We start from the raw sequence: 21429 nt of genomic DNA, 5'->3' as shown, positions 1-21429 counted from the left end.
GCCACCCCTGGACTGGTGGTTCTGGATGCAAGAAAGCAGGCTGAGCAAGCCATGGGGAGCAAGCCAGTAACAGCCCTCACCATGGCCTCTGCATTAGCTCCTGCTGTCAGGTTCCTGTCAGGTGTGAATATTCGCCTTGGCTTTCCCCAATGGACTGTGATTCAGAATATGTAGCCAAATAAGCCCTTTGCTCTACAAGTTGTTTTTAGTTATAATGTTTCAGCACAGCACACGTGTGCACACACACTCCAAAATGTCAACAAAACACAATGGGTAGGCAGACAGAAGAATGCTATGGGCAATTTTATCTCCTTTCCCCTTAACATCTTACCTGTCCAGAATCTCTGAGACTTGCCAGTGGAAATTAACTAATATAAGTTTTGCAACTGAGTGAGATACCTGTAAGAAACAACAACAAAAAATAACAAATTTTAACTGCAGCTTCTTACACTGCTCTATAGTTTCAAAATGCATACATCTACCACTATGCTGGGCTCACATTTTTTCTCTTAGTTGCATTCTTTGGCTCTTTTAAGTTAAATTAGTTATATTAATTATTTTATCTCTTGTTCTTCGTCTTTGTTTTCATTAATATTTCCTACAAAAAAAATAGAAGCTTTCACTGAAAACTGAACCAAAACCATCCTTTCTATAGTAATTAAAAATGTGATTATCTGAGCTAGGCGTAGAGGAGCATGTCTTTAATCCCAGCACTCAAGAGGCAGAGGCAGGCAGATCTCGAGGCAGATCAGAGTTCAAGGCCAGTCTGGTCTACAGAGCTCCAGGACAGCCAGAACTACATATTAAGACCCTGTCTCGAAGAGGAAAAAAAAAGGGATATCAAACATAAGGAAGAGAGCTTCCCAAATGGGATCCCAAATGTGACTTATGTTCTCACGTGCTGTCCTATGAGGGCACACACAGAGAGTATGAGTCTAGCTAGTACTAGCAACACAGCTCCAGGCTTTGACTTCTTCGTTCATACACCACAAATAACAAAATAAAGGATTTAAGGTCAGATTAGTGGTAGCACATAAATTTAATCCAGCAGATGAATCTTTTCTGAGTTCATCTCAGAAATAAAGCTGGGTTAGGCTGGAGAGATGGCTCAGTGGTTAAGAGCACCAGCTGCTCTTCCAGAGGTTCTGAGTTACACTCCACACAACTACATGGTAGCTCACAACTATCTGTAATGAGACCTGGTGACCTCTTCTGTTATGCAGGCAGAACACTATATACATAACAAATAAAATTTTTAAAAAACAAAGTTTGGCATAGTAGCACAGCCCTTAATCTCAGGACTTGGGAGGTAGAGGCAGGCAAATCCTTGGTATACATAGAAAGCACCAGGCTAGCCAAGGTTACACAGTGAGACTCTGCCTCAAAACAAATAATTAAATAGCATTTAAAAACCAGTTTTGTTACTGCTTTTGTTTTTCAAAACAGGACTTCTCTGTGTAACTAGACTTGCCTGTCCTGGAACTTGCTCTTGAGACAAGGTTGGCCTGAAACTCAGAGATTCACCTGTCTCTGCCTCCCAAATTCTGAGACTAAAGGCATGCACCATTATGTCTGGCTTAAAATCAGTTTTAAATCTCTGGATTCATAAAATCCAACAAGCCCTAGTAGCAGAACATTTTTTAAAAAGTTTGTAGACAGTTTTCTGGCTTGTACATTTTCTGGCGTCTACATAAAAGGTGACAAAAGCTACCAATTCTACTGTAAATTCTTTCTCCCAAGGAAGTAAGGGAGGTTACATGCACTACTAAGTTATTTGCAAGAATAAAATATTAAGGGCAACTTACATATCCAAGAAAAATGAGTTTGATAAATAATACATAACAGATCCATGCAACGGACAACAATCTAGTTAGTGGAAAGAATACTACAGTAATGGTCTGCTCTGTTAAGACAAGGCACCCCTACCCCACACCCCTGCAAAGGCAAGGTGATCTTTTTCTGTTTCCCTCTTGAAGAGGCAGCTTCTATCTCTCCCTTCTCCCCACTTCTCCCCTGCCCCCTTCTCTCTCTCTCTCTCTCTCTCTCTCTCTCTCTCCCTCCCTCTCTGTCTCTCTCTCTCTTTCTCTCGTCTCTCCCCTTCTCTCCTCCCCTTCCAAAACCCACTAAGTAAATATCCAACCTCGCTCTGAATGGCTTGCCTAACCAGGCATGGCTCCCTGCCCGGGACCAGCCACCTTAGGAGACCTGTGGCGTGCCCAGATGGCACTGTCTCTCCCTGTGGGACTGGCTGCCTCGTCGAGGTCTCTCATCCACCATGTGGCTCCCTACCTGGGACTTTTCTGTCCCTCATGGCCCACTGCAGCCACTTGGGGAACTGCGTAGTCCCTGCCTGGGACTGGCTGCCTGCCGCCACTTCGGGGACCTGCAGTATGGTATCGGGGCAGCCACTTAGGGATGCACAGCATTTTACTTTTATCATTGCAACTATAGTCATTGACACAGAAAAGGGTTTTCTTTTTTTCTTTGAAAGAGTGTCTCATATATCCTAGGCTGACCTAAAGCTTGCTATAGCTAAAGGTGATCCTAAATTTCTGATCCTTCTACCTTCACTTCCTCAGTTCTGGGATTACAGATGTGTGCCACTATGTCCAGTTTATGCTCAGTTCTTTGCATATAATAGGCAAGCACTCAACCAATTGAGCTACATTGCATGCTCCAGAAGTTTACATTTCAATATTAGGTTAAAGAAGCACGTAGTAAGGCAGCATTTGTTTGTTAGGGGACATAATATCTTATTAAGTGAAAAGTAAACTAGTTGCAAAACATCTTAAGTGTCAAGACATGAGCCAAAAGGTTGGGATGTGTTTGTAGGTCTATATCTGACTACCCAGGGCAAGCATAGGATATCACAAAAGTGCTACAGAAAACATGAAAGGCCAGCAGATACCTCAGGATACAGACATAACTCTATTCTGAGGCTGAGTCCTACCTGGTTCACAGAGAAGAACTTCAGTAGGGAAAACATAGTAACCAACATGTGATTCCCCAGCACTGGCGCTCAAATAATCCAAGACTTAAATAAGGCATGTCTTAGAACAATACCATTATCTGAGGCTGTTCAATAATGGGTGCCTTCCTGTCCCACAGGCCAAATATATCTGAAGAAAACCAAGGATGCAAGGCAGTTAACCTCATTTGGGGTAGGGGTTCCCACTACCCTCCATGAAAGAGAACAACTGTGCACACTGTTAAAACATTTTCTAACTGAGGACCATGAGATTTTAGGTCAAGGTTCCTAATCATGGATAGTAATGTCTTTTAACTATTTCAATAGACCATTATCATAAAATGAAGTGATATACTAGCTATTTTAAATTTTAGCAGCTGCATAAATACAGCTGTTAGGTACAAACTTTATTTCATTTTTAGATAGGTCTCATTCCTTAGCCTTGTTTGGCCTAGAACCTTCTATGTAGAACAGGCTTCCAACTCAGAGATTCACCTGGCTCTGCCTTCTGAGTACTGACATTAAGGATGTGCCACACATTTTCCCCCCTTAGAGGTTCTCACTCTGTGGCCCATGCTGATACAAGCTTGTGATGTGTGGTGGTTTGAAAGAAAGTGGCCTCAAAGAGAGTGGCAGGATTAGGAAGTGTGCCACTGCAGAGGTGAGCTTTGAGGCCTCATATATGCTCAAGCCAAACCCATTGTCTCGGACCACTTTCTGTTGCCAGTGAGTCAAGATGTAAGGACTCTCAGCTCCTTCTCTAGTACTATATCTGCCTGCATGCTGCCTCACTTCCCGACATGATGATAATGGACTAAACCTCAGAATTGGAAGTGAGTCACCCCAATTAAACATTTTCCTTTATAAAAGTTGCGGTGGTCATGGTGACTCTTCACAGCAAAATGATCCTTTTGCCCTGGCCTACCATGTGCTGGGATTATGGTGTGCTCTTACAACTCTTGAACCATGATCCTCTGCATTACTTCCTCAACGCTGCTAATTACCAACGTGCAACCTTGCCCAACTACGTCAACTGCTTCTTACCTTGACTTCTGTTTTAATTTGTAGCTAAAGATAACCTTGCATCTTCCTGTCTCCTGGGATCACAGGTATGGGCCACCATACCCAACTGTTCTGATTTCTAAATATCTTCATATACAGAGGGCATGGGCCCAGCAAAGGCACTAAAATTACCACAAATGACTTAGGCGGAATCTTTTAACTATGGAAAGAGGTCAGGGCTGCCTCCCTTAATTCCATAAAGTCCACACAACTAGACAAGAAATAGATATCCATTCAATACGTGATTAGTTAGTAATTTATGTGTGCTCATGTATATGGCCTTCAAGCAACTGATTCTTCTTTCTCCACCTGTATATTTGGATTACAGGGACAAGATACCAAGTCTGGCTTTACAGAGTTTAGGGATCTAAACACAGGTAGTCACACTTGCAGAGCAAGCCCCTTACTCACTGAACCGAACACCATATACCAAAATTAACCTGTGGTTCTTCAAAAGAATAAAAAAAAATGTTCAAGGTACGGGGGCTGGAGAGATGGTTCCGGGGTTAAGAGCACTGACTGCTCTTCTAGAGGTGCTGAGTTCAATTCCTAGCACCCACATGGTGGCTCACAACCATCTGCAATGAGCTTTGGTACCCTCTTCTGACCTGCAGGCATACATGCAGGCAGAACACTGTATACATAAAAATAAAAAAGTAAAGGTAGAACTATTTTTAGAAAATGTTCAAGACATTTATTTGAACACTGTACTGATTCCTTGATTTCAACAACACTAACAGTCAAAACAAAGCCTCAGAGTTAAGCTCATTTACACTAACATGGTTCTGTTGACACCAGAAACGCACTGACTACAATTCTGTGCACATCCTAGTTTTGGTAAGGAAAGAAAATTAATTGTTGAAGAGATGGCCCACAGTTAAGAGCACTGGCTGGTCTTGCAGAAGGATCTAGGTTCATTTTCCAGCACTCACACTATGGCTTATAACTACCAATAGCTCAAGTTCCAGGAATCTGACCATGGACCTGGCACATACATGGTGCACATCTATCATACAGACAAAACACACAGCCAGAGCTAAAGAATAAGTCCCTTTCTCAGGGAGGGGTCAAAAACAAAACAAACAAAAAACAACACAATAAAAACTGTGAAGATATTTATTAAGTGCAAAGAGCCAAAAAAAAAAAAAAATCCCTCAATACACTTGAGTCAGCAGAGAAAAACTCACACATATACCCCCACTAGCCTTCTGTATCAGGTGCTAGTGTGGTTCCCAAGTTGTACGTGAAGTTTAAGAAAAATGCCTATGTTATGACATATGCAAACACTGTGAATATGGTGGAACCATTGTGGCAAGACTGGCCTTCATCCAGCAAGGCACACAAGGAGGATATCAGTGGTTCTCAGTCTTCCTTATGCTGTGACCCTTTAATAAACTTCCTCATGATGTGGTGGTCCCCAACCATAAAATTATTTCACTGCTACTTCATAACTTTAATTTTGCTACTGTTATGAATCATAATGTAAACATCTGTTTTCTGGTGGTCTTATGCATCCCCTGTGAAAGGGCTGACTGGAGCCCAAAGGGTTGAGAACTGCTGATCTATATACAGAGCCAGTGTCAAAGACGCCCCCAGGGATGAAAGACAATGAGCAGCGAGCAGTACTTTAGAAGAACTTATTTTAAAGGCGGTCTTAGTGGTGGGGCAGTTTCCACACAAAATAAGATCCTAGGAGTGAACTGATTTTATTTCTTCAACCCCTCCATCCACACATTAGTTTTCCCTGAGGAAAACTTGAAGCAGCCTCCCTCCCTGGCCAGCAACAATCTTGTTGGGGCATTTAAGTCACATTAAAGATAAAAATCAGCCTTAGTTCCAAAAGCTGAATTTTCTCATGATCAATTAGGACTCATATCACTGCTTTTCAATACTCCAAGAGCAGCAGTTACTCTAATCAATTCCATTGGGCTGGAGACACTCTGCTCAACTTTTAAGAGTACTTGCTCTCATGGAGGACCTAGGTTTCACACCCAAATGGTGGTTCATAACCACTTATAATTCCATTTCCAGGAAGATTTGATGCTCTCTTCTGACCTTTCAGGGAACTAGGCACACATACGGCGCAAATATATACATAGCTAAAACAAGGCAGAATATGCACATACATTTTAAAAAAATCTAAAAATAAAAAATAATTAATACTTGTACAATTTCAAAGATCTTTTAGTATACATTCTTCCTATTTTCAGCTGAATAAAGATGAGCTCTTGCCAGGGACGGTGGCACACAACTGTCATTCCAACACTAGGGAGGCAACAATGCATCTCTGTGAGTGCTAGGCAAGTCTGGTCTACACAGCCAGAGCTACACAGTGAGACCATGTCTTTAAAAAAGGAATGAAAATGAGAAAAAGACAAATATATAACATATACACACACTTTTTGGTTTTTTAAGTCAGAGTTTCTCTGTGTAGCCCTGGTAGTTCTGGAACTCGCTCTGTAGACCAGGCTGGCCTCAAGCCCAGAGATCTACCTGCCTCTGCCTCCCAAGTGCTGAGGTTAAGGGAGTGTGCTACCAAGAGGTTGGCAATTTCTTAAAATGTTAAACATACACTTACCATGTGACCCAGGATTCCTGTCTCTAAATATCTACATCAAGACAAGTGAAAGCAATGTCCACATTAAATCCAGGGCATGGATGATTTTAGCAACATAGTTTTAACAGCCAAGTCAGAAACAGCCTAAATGTCTATAAATAAATGAACACATAAGCAAAAAAATGTGTTACCTACACCATGAAAATCACTATTTACCAATAAAGGGAATCCATTAATGGCATATAAAGCAGATGAAACTTAAAAACATCACAATCATAGGAGGATCAGGAAACATGAATTTTCTGAAAGAGGCAAAATTGCAGAGAAAAATAGTAGTTCCTGGGGGCTAAATGTGAGGGCTGAGCGCAGACACATGAAATTTTTGGAGTGATGGAAAAGTTGGGATCCTGGAAGGGTGCAGTGGTGCACACCCTTGATCCCCGCACTCAAGAGGCAGAGGCAGGCCAATCTTTGTGAGTTCAAGGATAGGCTGGTCTACACAATAAAACATGTTCTTAAACAAACAAACAACGCCAGGTTAATGATAACTGCTGAACAGATATATCCCAGCACTTGGCAGGCAGAGGCAGGCATATCTCTGTGGGTTAGGACAGCCTAGTCTACAAGAGCTAGTTCCAGGACAGGCACTAAAACTACACAGAGAAACCCTGTCTCAGAAACAAACAAATGAACAAAAAACATATAATGGAAAATTTTAAAACTGGATGAACTTATTCCTATATGAAAGTTTCTATAAAGGAATGCTAGTCAGGATAGCGCACATCTACGGTCATAGTACTTAGGAGGCTGAGGCAGGAGGAATCTTAGGAGTTTGAGGCTAGCTTGAACTACTTTAAGTGAGCACCAAGTCAGCTAGGGCTTCATATAAAGTCCATATTTAAAAAAAATTGGGTCAGGCAGTGGCGGCTCATGCCTTTAATTGCAGCACTTCAGAGGAAGAGGTAGGTGGACCTCTGTGAGTTCAAGGCCAGCCTGGTCTACAGAGTAAGTTCCAGGACAGCTAGGGCTAAACAGAGAAACCCTATTTCAAAACAAAACAAAACAAAACAAACAAAAATACCAAAACAAAATAGTTTCAATAAAGTTGATTAAACAAACAAACAATAAAAAGCAAAACGTCATAATGCACGCCTAGAATACCAGCAGGAGGTTGAAGGATCCGGAGCTCAAAAATCATGGTTATACAGCAAGTTCAACACCAGCGTGGGCAACATGGGACCTTGTGTCAAAAACAAAATGGTGACACATAAAAATAATTGGGCCCGTGAGATATTTTAAAAAGTAACTGATTACTATGCAAGCTTCATTAACTGAAGCCAATCCCTGGAAACCATGTGGAAGGAAATAGCCTGCTCCTAGAGCTGTCTTCAACTCTTACAGGTGACTCACACATACACCACACACATGATCAGGGAAAGAATAAAACATACCCATATGTCTCAAAATTTCTATAATTTTGGAAGTTAGGAGAGTGGCAACTGTGTTACTAGAAACTATTTACACTGCTGATCCCCATACAGGGAAAGAGGACCTGGTCAGTGAGCTGCTACCTCAGAACATAGTAAACATGCCCCACAGATCAGTTCACATAACCATATGTAGCTGCTTAAGAGTCGTCCATCCCCCCATACCCTGGCCACCAAACAACAGTGTTTCTCTGGCTGTCCTGGAACTCCCTTTGTAGACTGGCCTTAAACTCAGAGATCTGCTTGCCTCTGCCTCCCAAGTGCTGGGATTAAAGGTGTGTGCCACCACTGCCTGGCTTAATGTCTCTTCAGGTCACTTGTTTAATAATTCAATGCCTGTCTGTGAGTACCTTTTATGGATAAGTGCTCTGCATATGCACCAGCACACCAGAAGAGGGCAATGGGTCCTAGTAAGATGGCCATGAGACACCATGTGGTTGCTGGGATTGAACTCAATTGATGTTCAACAGCTAGGGCTCTTGACCTGATCCATCTCTCCAGCCCCATGACTACTTAATTTTAAAGTATGGTACTGCATCTATGAGGGAAGATGAGAAAAAGAACCAGAACCATGGCTAGTTACATTGAATAAACAGCAGAAACCTGCTGTGCCTTACTAAATCCGTGGATGACTACTGGGACGATCCACACAAAACCTCTAATGTCAGAGCTCCAGGAGGTAGGACAGCAACATGCACTTCCGAATGTGACAACAGAGAAGCTCTCAAATATATAGGGAAGGATAAGAGAAAAGACAGAGGTTATCAGTCCCATGCAGACATGGCTAGTGAACCAGGCTTGCTGTTTAAGAGGGCACTGTCAGCATCCTCGCAGGAGACCAACACCTCATCCAAGCTGATGCTTTTACATTTGTTTCCATCTAAATGACCCTAAGGCATACAAGTCTCCTTTGCCATGTACTTCTATGTGCATCCTTTTAATTTTTGCTAGCGTGTCCACTATTCCAAAGATTACAAACACATTTTACTTTTCCATGGCTTAAAAAAAAAAACAAGGGGGCTGGAGAGATGGCTCAGAGGTTAAGAGCACTGACTGCTCTTCTGGAGGTCCTGAGTTCATTTCCCAGCAACCACATGGTGGCTCACAACCATCTGTAATGAGATCTGGTGCCCTCTTCTGGCCTGCAAGCATACATGGAGGCTGAACACTGTATACATAATAAATAAATAAATCTTTAAAAAAAAAAAAAAACAACTTGCATTTCTATACCTTAGCAAGAAACACATGCTTATGTACTTTATCATTTCATTTATTTGTTTTTTTGAGACAGGGTCTATGTAGACCAGGCTGGACTGAAATCTAGGCCACTTGAAGGAAACGAGGTAACTTCTGTTGTCATTTCTCCTACACGATACCCTACATTACCTACAGCCTCAATCCAATTCAGCAGCTCCAGATCTTTACTTCTGAAAACATCTAGCTACCCATGTCAGGAAGGACTGTTTCTAAGCAGCGGTACTCGGTACTCGGCAAGGTAAACACACAAACATCTACCATCCTTTAGGGCCTGTGTTTGTAAAAGGAATTGACAAGTTGTCTCCTTAACACAGACTTTCAAGTATGTCCAGCAGTTACCACTTGGTAACATTGTGTTATAGGTGCCTAAAGAAGTAGGAGGCAGTAGGAGAGTCAAGTTTTTCCTTCTTATTTTAAAGAACTGGTAAACATTTTACTCAATTTTATTCCTGCTTCACAAGCAAGGCTAGAGAATGCAGCACAGAGACCAAAGGGAGATGCATTATTTAGTTCTATGATGTTAAGATTTCCTTACTCAGATGGAATGGCATCTATACAAACACTTCAGTTGCTATTTACCAGCAAGTGGTTTCAAACATGACTAACACACAGAAGCCTACAGCCTCAGCATTTCCTAAGATGTTCTAGAGCAGTGGTTCTCAACCTTCCTAATGCTATGACACCTTCGTATGGATTCTCATATTGTAGAGACCCCCAAACATAAAATGTGGCCTCTTATGAAGAAAGCATGCTACTGGGGGTGGGCTTTGAGCTTTCAAAAAGCCCATTCTAAGCCCAAAGTCTCTCTCCTCCTGTGGCCTGTGAATCAGAATGCCGCCATGCTTCCCACCATGAAGATAATAGACTAAATCTCTGAAACTGTAAGCTAGTCCCCAGTTTCTGTGTCATTGGAGGTCTCTTCACAGCAAGAGAGCAGTGTACGATAGTAACACTTCTGAAGCAGTAAGCTTCAGTTCAGAGTATTAGAGAAGGCAAGTCCAAGAGGTGCTCAGTTCTGGGTACAGAAATTCTGATTCGCTGCCCTAGTCTAGGTTTTAATTTTGTTCCCTGTATGTTCATCACTAGGTTCTTAACTAAGGGAATACTCCAGTGAAATTCTTTTTCAATCTCGAGTTCCAAGTCCACTTCAAGTCTGTTAGTAAATAACTAAGTTCTTTCCAAGCTCCGACCAAATCCTAAACCCCTCAAAAATTCAAGCAAGTCATTATTAAAAATTTAGTTACTTGGCCAGGTGGTGGTTTCCAGGATCCCTAAAGGGTTGACTGATAGGATCCTTTGTTTTCTTTTGGTAAAGAATCCAGGTCAATAGCCGGGTAGTGGTTGCACATGCCTTTAATCCCAGCACTTGGGAAGCAAAGGCAGGCGAATCTCTGTGAGTTCGAGGCCAGCCTGGTTTATAAGAGCTAGTTCCAGGACAGGCTCCAAAGCTACAGAAAAACCCTGTCTCGAAAAAAAACAAAATAAAACAAAACAAAAAACAAAAATTTTAGTTACTCGAGTAAACATTTGCATCCCTTGCCTACAATGAACTAAAAATATCACAGAAGGTAAAGCTTGTTCCTTAAGGAAATTGAAAGCACAATGGACATTCAGGACCTCTCTTAAGAGTCAAGTGTCTTTAGAATAAATTTTTAAAGGAATTCTCAAAATTGAAAAAAGTATTAGGTGACATCCTAGAGCACTTGGATAGGATATGTTTTGTATTCAAAGTATTAACATATAGAACACAGTAGTAGTAAGGATGAAGCAAGGCACGCACTAAGTAATTTCTGCTCCTGATAACACCTCAAGAAAACTCATGACCATGGTCAGTTCTAGCTTCCTTTCCTGGAGTTACCTATAGCTGTCCAAACTGTCTGGCCTCAAAGACAAACAGGTAACAAAATTTGCAATTAAAAAATTTCCCCGAGAAAGGATAAATACAGCAGCCCACCATAACTGTTGCCAGCCCTTCCCACACTTACCAGTGCCATAGGGAGGATGCAGCCGATGGCAGTGAGCATCAACGGCCTGAAAAAATACAGGTGGTAGTTTCAATTTTTATTTAGAATTCTTACTTGCCAACTGCCTGACATCTTTTAAGGCTACACCAGTAGGTCTTCATGCCTCATCCAATCAAACCACTTTGTGGTCCAATCACATTTGTTAACAAAATAGAGGTCACTAAACAGCCCAGATGAAGAAAAGGTGAGCCGGCTTCTGGGCCTGGGGTAGAAAGGGAAAACTAGTTTTAAAAGATCAAGATGAATGGATGTGGGTCTTAGGTGAGTGGAAAAGTAGGAGGGAGATACAGTAATGAAGGGGTAAGAGAAGAAACAAGGTTAAGGCAGAGACGAAGGAAGTGAACAGCAGCCTAGCATCCGGCGAGTCAGCAGAAGCAGGGGCAGAGGTGCCCCACTGACTACAGGCTATGTCAGCTCCCCCATACTTCACACCTACATAGTCTCACCCTCAAAAGATCAGCTCTTAGGCTGACAACGCTGCTTCCACTCGCTTTCCTTTACAAATCCAAAGAGAGGACTTGTAATTAATTGGGGCATCGATATTTAAACATGTTTTCAAAATCTGATAATACACACAAATTTGAAGATTGCTAACTGACCTAACCAAATTCATTCATGACAACTATGATCTCTATTCATACAAAAAAAAAATCAAAAAACAAACAAAAACCCCAAACCAAAAAACAACACACACACACAAATAAAAAACTCCAAAGATTTCACTAAACAGGCGGATCTCTATGAGTTCGAGGCCAGCCTGGCTACAAGAGCTAGTTACAGGACAGTTGGTGCTGTAACACAAAAAAACCCTGTCTCGAAAAAACCAAAAAGATTTCATTCAAGAAAGGAGAAAACAGGAAAGTTACTATTCCTTTATCATGAGAGCTTTGTTTGTTTTCATGTAGCCCAGGCTGGCCTCTTGCTCTGTAGAATTATTGATGCTCCTGCCTCCAGCTCCCAAGCGCTGAGATTACAGATGTGTGTTAGCAGTCCTTGTTTGTGTGATGCTGAGGATCAAACGGAGGGATTTGTGCACACCAGCGAAGTACTCTACTACTGAACTACATCCCTAACCTTGAAGGCACTTTCTAAAATCATGAACATTCCCTAACATTTAAAGAAATCAAGAAAATACTGAAGCTTATTTATTCATTACCCTGCTCTCACATCAACTTGAGGCTAGGCCTACCGTGTCTCCATTATAACCCAGCTCCCACCCAAACAAATGTCCATGAGTGAATACTTCCTCACAGGACTTAGTACAAAAGGTGGGTAGAGCCTTCTAAAATGCTGAAGATTTCTAAGGAATGACATACACAATAGCTGCTATTCGCAAATGAAGGTCATGTCCAGTAACCACAGTAAAAAGAACTGCAGAAAATGAATTGGATGTAGAAGGGCAGGAGGGGGATAGGTTGTGGAGAACTGTGGTTGGAATATAAAATGAAATTAAAAAAGAAAAAAGAAAAAGAACTGAACACAGCAGGACTAAAAACCTGAGTCTGTTCTTGTAACCACAATTAATCTTATCTAAAAATGACTTTAGTGTCTTGCCTCTTTCAGCTGGCGAAGGCAGAGCACACCAAATACTAACCAGCTAGGTACACCAGCCCTTTGCCCTCTCCTCCAGAAAGGATTTCACAAAGGCGAACATATTCTAAGAGAGTCACAAATTCCAACAGCAACTATCAAAAACAGATAGTTTTTGTCTACTGTCTTAGCAATCAATCCCCTTTACTAGGCTCCAGTCACAGAACTTTTTCTGCTACATGAAACTTTGTAAACAGGAAGAAATAGACTAGAAGCTGTTTTAAAGCAGAGTTGCTCCTGCCCCCTTCAAATGTTTCCTTTTCTGCCATACCTAAGTATTCACAACAGGGGCCAGCACTGCTCTCAGGCTATGACCACCCACCTGCTTTACTCTCTAGTAGCTAGAAACCTATAAGCTATTGAACACACGCAGTCTCCAAGGCTGTCCCAGCACTCAGTGATCCAGGAGCGAGACCAGATACTGCTTCTGAAGACCGTAAAAATGGATGGTGCGCTGGCTGGTCTTATGGAAACTTAATACACTAGGTGGAGTTATCTGAAAGGAGGGAATTTTAATTTAAAAAATGGCACCATAAGATCAGGTTGTAAGGCATTTTCTTAATTAGTGATTGATGGGAGAGGGCCCAGCCCATTGTGGGTGGTGCCATCCCTGGGCTGGTGGTAAGAAAGCAGGTTGAGCAAGCCAGTAAGTGGCATCTCTATGGCCTCTGCATCAGCTCCTGCCTCATCAGGTTTCTGTCCTGACCTCCTTTGATGATGAACAGTGATAAGGAGTATAAGCCAAATAAACCTTTCCTCCCCAACTTGCTTTCGGTCATGGTGTTTTGTCACGGGACTAGTAATCCAAACTAAGGCTGATGGAGAGCTGAAAATCCCAGAAAGTTTAAGAAAGGCAAAAACCAGTGAGAGGACAAAAGGACGGAGTCATGCAGGCTGGAGACAAGAAAAGCCACGTAAAATTTCCCAACAGAGCAAGCTAATCAGAAGTATTTGCAGTGGATTTACCATTGCAGAAGTAGAGATACATGAAAGAATATGATCAAACTATAGTATATGAAAAAATTAAGCAGAAATATGAAGCAGAAGCACAAAGACTAATATTTAAACCTCCTCTCTTACTATTATTTTTTTTAAAAAAAAAGGAGGGAAAAGAAATTCAAAGCTTTAAATTATCTTAATGTAGAAGTCAAACTATTTTTATTCCCTTCTCTTTCAACATGTTTGAATGTTAAAACAATAGAAGACAGCTAAGAAAACAGCTCAGTTGACAGAGTGCTTGCTTAGTGTGCTAGACACCTGGGTTCAATTCTCAGGCATATATAATACCAGGCATAGTAGCACACAGGCCTGTAATTGTAGCATTGGTGAAGTAGAGGCAGAATGGTAAGAAATTCAACGTTACCCTTGGCTGCCTAAATCTGAATCCAGCTTGGGCTACAAGAATGTCTGCCTAAAACAAAATTCACAAAAGACATTCAGGAAGTGTTCACTAAAAAACTTTTAGGCAGTCAACATCATTAGACCTGCAGTTCATTTGAGTCTGTCCCTTTTTGACTCAGAAAGGTGCTCCTTTTTCCTTTTCTTTTCTCTGTCTTTCTTCAAGTGCTGCCAAAATCTAAGGATGATACTTCAGGCTTCCTTACTCTGTCTCTCAAGCCGCACCCTTGCAATGTGGCTGACCTCTGGAATGTCTGAAGTAATATGGACTTTCCTCTTTCTCTCAAATATTACAGGAATGATCTCTGAAACCTCTTGAGCCGGACCCCACAGTTCAAATCACCCCGTCTTCCATGCTCCTACTAGTATGGCCCATTAAGCCCTGCTTAAAGTCTCCAATTGCTTTTCTAATCCAAAGTCCCAAATTACTCCATATTCCTCCAGCCAAAACCATGGCCAGTCCTATGGCAACAATTCCCCAGCTTTGGGTACCAATTGGGTCTTAGTTAGGGATTATGACCACAACAACTATTACAAAGGAAAACATTTCAGAGTTTAGTCCACTGTCATCATGGTGGGAAGAATGAGGGCACAAAAGGAAGACAAGGCACTGCAGAGTTCTACATCTGGATCAGCAAGCAGTAGGAACAAGAGTGGGCTGCTGAGCCTGGTTTGAGCTTCTGAACCCTCAAAGCCAACCTCCAGTGACACACATCCTCCAATAAGGCCACTTGTCCTAATCCTTTCAAATAATACCATTCCCCATAAGCCTACGGGGGCCACTTTCATTCAAACCGACCATCTCTCAAGTGCTGGGATGGCAGATGTGTGCCTCCACAGCAAACTTTGGATTATGTGTAGTTTGTCTGCTTTACACGAGAATACTAAGTTCCCCTGACAACCCTATTGTAAATCGTTCCATTAAATTCCTTTACCATACCCTGTCTGTCACGTTCTTCATTTAATGGGATGCCATCTTGCTCCCATTCATAAAGAAGTCTCTACTAGCAGTTGGAGAGATGGGTCATCAGCAAGAGCACTAGTTCTTCCACAAGACCCACCCTTGATTCCCAGCTCTAACTCCAGTCTCAGGGGATTCAATGGTCTCCTCTGGCCTCCATGGGTACCAGATACATAGTGCATGGTTTGATACAAGCAAACCAAACACATATACACATAAAATTAAAATAATTATTTGTTTTTCAATACAGGGTTTCTCTGTGTGTAGCCTTGAATGTCCTGCAACTCACCCAGTAGACCAGATTGGCCTCAAACTCACAGATATCCACCAGCCTCTGCCTTTCAAGTACTGGGAGTAAAGATGTGGGCCACCGTCTGGCTTAAAATAATTAGTCTCACAAAGATAAAATAGATAATAGAGTATTTTCTCTAATTTTGATAAATACAAATAGACTAGATATTGTAACTATAATTCTTACTTGCTGTATTTGTTGTATATAGCCTTAACTATGTTAAAGTTAAAAAGTGATGTTAATTTTAATTAGAAATGCTGTGGAAGAATCCCCTTGCACAATGTAAAGATATGTTCCTCATATTGATTTAATAAAATGCTGATTGGCCAGTAGTTAGGAAGGAGGTGTAGGCAGAGCAACCAAACTAAGACTGATAGGAAGGAGAGGGGCAGAGTCAAAGGAGTCATGGGAAGACGCAGAGGTTGCAGGGGATGAACATGGTGTGGCAGATCATAAATAATGAAAATGGGTTAACTTAACATGTAATAAGTTTGAGCTATTGATCAAGCATTCATAAATAATACTAGATCTCTGTGTGGTAATGTGGAAGCAGACATGGACTGGGCGGTGGGAACAGGAAACGTGTTTACATTCCAAAAAAAAAGAAAAGAAAAGAACAGGGTAGGAGGCGGGAGAAGGAGAACTGGTTGGAATGTAAAATGAAATTAAGGGAATTTAAAAAGGGGGGGTGGAAGTGGGAAAGAAAGGAATAAAGAAATTGTTAGTAAACTTCTCCAGATAGAGACATTTTGTTCACTGCTAGTGCTCCTCTATTTCTCAACAAATCTTATACCATTTGTGCTTCTCCACTAAGGTTAGAACTTGGGGTTATCACTATAAAGATGTGCATTTACAAAGATCTGCAATACTCAAAAAAAACAAAAAAACAAAAAAAACCCAAATAAACAAAAAAACCCCAACAAACCAGGTCCCATGTCTCTGTGCAGTTTACGTAGCAACGCTCAGAACACAGCAGTTCAGAAGGGACAGAAGTGTCCTGTTTTTTTCATCTGTTCTTTTTTCAATCTCGGTCTTTCCTGTTTCTTCCACCTTTTGAATGGAGAACTCTAATCTCAAGTCTTTCTTAGACTAGCAGATAAAGTAATGTCTTGGTAACAAGGACCCCACATCAATTCAGCACTTTGCCAGGTAGTGGCATCAACAGACACAGGAGATCAAACAGCACAGCAGTCAATCAAAGCCCTGAGGAAAGGGATCTTATCCTGGCTACTACCAAAAACTCAACTGTTTTTATTTTGTTTTAGTGGGTCCCAGAAGACAGGAGGGGTTCTAGTTTCACAAGCAGACAACCCAACAGCATATGCACAATCAGATGCACCAATATGCAAATACTAACAGTGAGATCCCACCACACGATTCCAACATATACAATACTGACAATGTTCTCTTCATTTTTTTCTTTTCTTGAGACAGAGTTTCTCTGTGTAGCCCTGGCTGCCCTGAACTCACTATGAAGACCAGGCTGGCCTTGAACTCAGAGATCTGCTTGCCTCTGCCTTCTGAGTGCTGGGATGGAAGATATGCAAGACCACGGCCTGATTTTTTGTTTTGTTTTTGAGATATGGTCTCTCTTTGTAGTCCTTTCTGTCCTGGAGATCATTATGAAAACCAGGCTGGTCTTGAATTCACATAAATCCACCTGCCTCTGCCTCAGAAATGCTAGTGGAATGCATTTTTATGTAACCACAGTCACCATGCAGAAACTTTCATTGGTCCTATCCAACCCCCACTGATGAAGTAATGTTTATTAGAATACTTATATGCCAAGCACTTTATACCCATAATCACATTTAATGAAATGGAGGATGAATTACAAACTGAAGCTTAGCAATTTTGAGGAACTTGACTAGGGTCGCATTATAGTAAGTGGCAGAAAAGAACGTATCCAGGCTATAGACAAAGCCTGAGAGACTTAAGACTACTACATCCATGAAGATGCTCGCACCAATACAACCAGCCTCTTAAAAACAGTAACACACCAAGTACTCACCCAAATGTTCAGTGGAGGATATTAGAAGGAAATTATGGTTCAAGAACAAGATAATACTATATAGGCATTTAGAGTAACTGTAAGGACAAAGTAAAACGCATGGAAACATTTGAAATGTGTGCTAAGAAAGCACACCCAAACGATTTCTAGAATGTAATGTCCACATGGAAATTTTGTTCAGAGCTATTTTTCCAGTGGCCCACATACTGCTATTACCAAATTCATAATGGCTGAATAAATGAATGGCAGCAAAGCAATACATATATGAACAACAGCTGAGGGATAATAAGAAAACTTTTGTTAATGGAATCATGAATGATATTCTTTAATATTGTAGTTAATTCCCTAAAAGTAAAATTTTGTATATAAACAAATTCAGAATCAGAACACGGAATTTCACCCTTGTTCAACATTTTACAGTTTCTAAGACAAACAGAAAGCACAGAAAGATGGACATGGGAAGCTGACCCACAATGGGATAAAAACCTTCTTTCTGAAGGACAGTGAACGTGGTAGCCTGTGATGCCAGGTACACAGCAATTACAATAACCTTTCTAAGGCAGCAAGAAAGTGATAGCTTTCAACTGGCTGCATTTAGGAAATCCCAATGTCGTGTTGGACATTCTCATCCACCTCTAAATATACATATCAGTTAAACAAGATTTCCAACTTAAAATCACAAATATGTCAACATACAGTCCATCTATCTGAAACGCAAAATTCAAGCATTTGAAGAAACCTGATATCAAGTCACAACAGAAATCAGATGGCTCACTAAGAACATTCAGTGTTACCAGGCTCATCTTGAAAACATTCCCCATGAGCAACAAGAAAAATAATGAAAGAAAAAAATGAGTATGTAAAATACAACTATTCCAGAATAAAAGAAAGGTCATTTTAGGAATTAAGTCTTCAAATATTATCCATGTGTCTGGTGCCACCTAAGAAAAAAAACTAAACACAAATTATTTTATGTTAAAGAATATCAATCACATGACAAAAGCATAGAACCAGGTAATTTTAAATTTTAAACACATTATAAAAACATCTTTAAAAGTCAGAAGCCCTAAAAATTCATCATTTACCCACAAACGAGGGGAAAAAATGGTAAGAGGACGAGTTTAACATGATTTTACCTACATTCCCCTGAAGAGCAAATACTAGATTTTAAAATAAATTTAAGCAAGAGAGTAAGAGAATCTAGGAACCATTCCCCCAGCTCTACTGCAGTTAATAACTCATGAAGTAAGAGGCATAAATAACTGATTTAATTTTCCCATTCACAAGGCTCAACAAGAGAACAATAATATACTCCACTAACACTCAAGTTCTGAAACTCCAAGCTTCCTTTCCCCAGTAATAGACATTTCACAATAGTCCATATTTTATTTCCTTTTCCATATACATCACAGTCTTACGTTTGTATAGAAGAAGGCAACGTTCTACCTTCCACCCTCACTGCCCAGTGAGCCTGAATGTCTTTTTCCTCACTTGAAATTGTTTTAGTACATTTACTTACTAATTTGTGTTTATACATTTGTGTACACCGTGTGAATATAGTTATGGGGGCGTTCAGAGGACAAGCTGCACGAGTCAGTTCTCTCCTTTTCCCTGTGGGTCCTGGAGATCAACCTCAGACCACGCAGTTTGGTAACAAGCTCCTTTACCTACTAAGCCATCTTATCAATCCCTGTCTAACTCTAAACTCGGGTAGCTCTGGTGTAGGATGTTCTTCTGTCTATGTGCTGCTTTCATTGGTTGAATTAAGAAACTGCTTTGGCCTTTTGATAGGGCAGAACTTAGGTGGAGTAGCCCAAACTGAATGCTGGGAAGAAGGGCAGTGTGGCAGACGCCATGGTTCTCCTGCCCGAGACAGATGCTGGTTAGACTCATGCCGGTAAGCCACAGTCAAGTGGCGATACACATTAATGGAGATGGGTTAAACTAATATGTGAGAGTTAGACAATAAGAGGCTAGAGATAATGGGCCAGGCAGTATTTAAATAAATACAGTTTCTGTGTGGTTATTTCGGGGGTGAGGCTAGCCAGGCGGCTGGGGCCAAAAGCAGGCCCACTCCCTCTACAACAGAGCTCACTAAGGCTTCTGGACTAGATTGAATCCAAAGTAGACTATTTCTTTTCCCTCCTGCAGCAGGTGGATGGGTCTTGAATATTTGCCTCTCTGAGCACACTTTGAACATGATGCTAAGAGAAGAACACATAAGGAAAGGTTTATTTTGCAATTTACCCATCATCATCTATCATGCCCCTGAAGACTGGGCCATGTTTGGGGCTCTGCTAAAGGCTGAGCATCTTTTCCTGAACAAATTTTTAGCATATGTTTCAAGAGTCTCATGAACAGCCAGGCATGCTACAATATACCTGTAATACCAGTGATCAGGAAGCAGAGGCAAGATGATCAGGAAAGCTGACTGACATAGCAAATCTGAGAGCAGCCTGGGCTACATGAAATCTTTTCTCAAACAAATGAAGGTGGGGCATTGGAAAGATGGTTCAGCAGTTAAGAGTGCTTAGTCATGAGGACCAGCATTCAGATCCCAGCACCTTTGTCAGACAGCTCACTGACATCCTCTCTAGCCTTAGTGAGTACCTGCACATACATGCCCACATACTTACACAAACACATGCACAGAGATATGAATACACACATAAATAAACACCTTTTTATGAATTTCACAGAATAGGCTGGGCAATGGTGGCACACACCTTTAATCCCAGCATCCAGGAGGCGGAGACAGGTGAATCCCTGTGAGTTCAAGGCCAGCCTGGTCTACAAGAGCTAGTTCCAGGACAGCTAGGGCTGTTACACAGGGAAACCCTATCTCGAAAAACAAAACAAAAGTTTCACAGACTAGTACTATATATCAAAACTCTTTGTTAGCAAATCTATATTTTATAAAAAGTTTATCATAGGACTGGAGACATAGCTCAGCAATTAAGAGCATTACCTGCTCTTCCAGAAGACCTGGGTTCAATTACCAGCACCTATATGGCAGCTCAGAACTGTTAACCCCAAATCCAGGATATTCAATGCCATTTTCTGGCCTTAGAGGCTATCAGATAGGTACCTAGTACATATATCCATTCTGGTAGGTAAAACACCATAATATCTATGTATCTATCTACTTACCTAACTATATAAAACATATATCAAATAAATTGATATGGGAGCTAGGAGCCAAATTCAGATCCTCTGGAAGAGTAGAAGGCACTTAAAAATATATCTCTATCTATAGATATATATTATGTTACATATACTATACATATATTCTGTATCAGGCAATTTACACACATCTATGACTCAAGCTACAGGCAATCCAATGCCCTCTTCTGGTTTCCATGAGGAAACCACACACACAACACATAATCACACAGATAAACATACACATAAATTAAAAACTTTTTGTTGTTTTTTTCAAGACATGGTTGCTCTGGCTGTCCTAGAACTCAAGAGATCTGCCTGCCTCTACCTGAGTGCTAGGATCAAAGTCATGTGTCACTATGTCTCGACCACATGTATGCCTATAGGCCTGGAAAGGCGCCAAATCTCATTACACAGGGTTATGAGCCACCATGTAATTGCTGGGAATTGAACTCAGGACCTCTGGAAAAATAGCTAGTGCTCTTACCACTGAGCCATCTCTCCATACCCCCTTTTCTTTTTTAGACTTATTTATGATTATGAGTGCTCTATGAACTTCATTTCAGAAGAGGGCACCAGAAATTGAACTCAGGACCTCTGAAAGAGCAGTCATTGCTCTTAACCCCTGCACCATCTCTCCCACCACAAAACATATACTTT

The 21429-nt window shown here is 41.1% G+C and overlaps 1 protein-coding gene across 4 annotated transcripts in view; it reads right to left on the bottom strand.

Annotated features, from left to right (window-relative positions):
* The window catches only part of Arih2 (ariadne RBR E3 ubiquitin protein ligase 2), a 52797-nt gene that overhangs the window by 15918 nt on the left and 15450 nt on the right, over positions 1-21429 (bottom strand). For 3 of the 4 annotated variants that reach the window (XM_085688856.2, XM_085688858.2, XM_085688857.2), the window contains one exon: positions 332-399. In XM_085688856.2, the coding sequence (XP_085544982.1) occupies positions 332-399 (68 nt within the window). Of the gene's footprint in view, positions 1-331; positions 400-11316; positions 11363-21429 lie in introns of all 4 variants that reach the window. The other variant, XM_048424374.3, reaches the window with a different exon arrangement.

Source organism: Myodes glareolus, chromosome 4, assembly GCF_982192425.1.
Source record: "Myodes glareolus chromosome 4, mMyoGla1.1, whole genome shotgun sequence".
Classification (NCBI taxonomy): domain Eukaryota; kingdom Metazoa; phylum Chordata; class Mammalia; order Rodentia; family Cricetidae; genus Myodes; species Myodes glareolus.
This window is presented reverse-complemented; position numbering and strand designations above follow the sequence as displayed.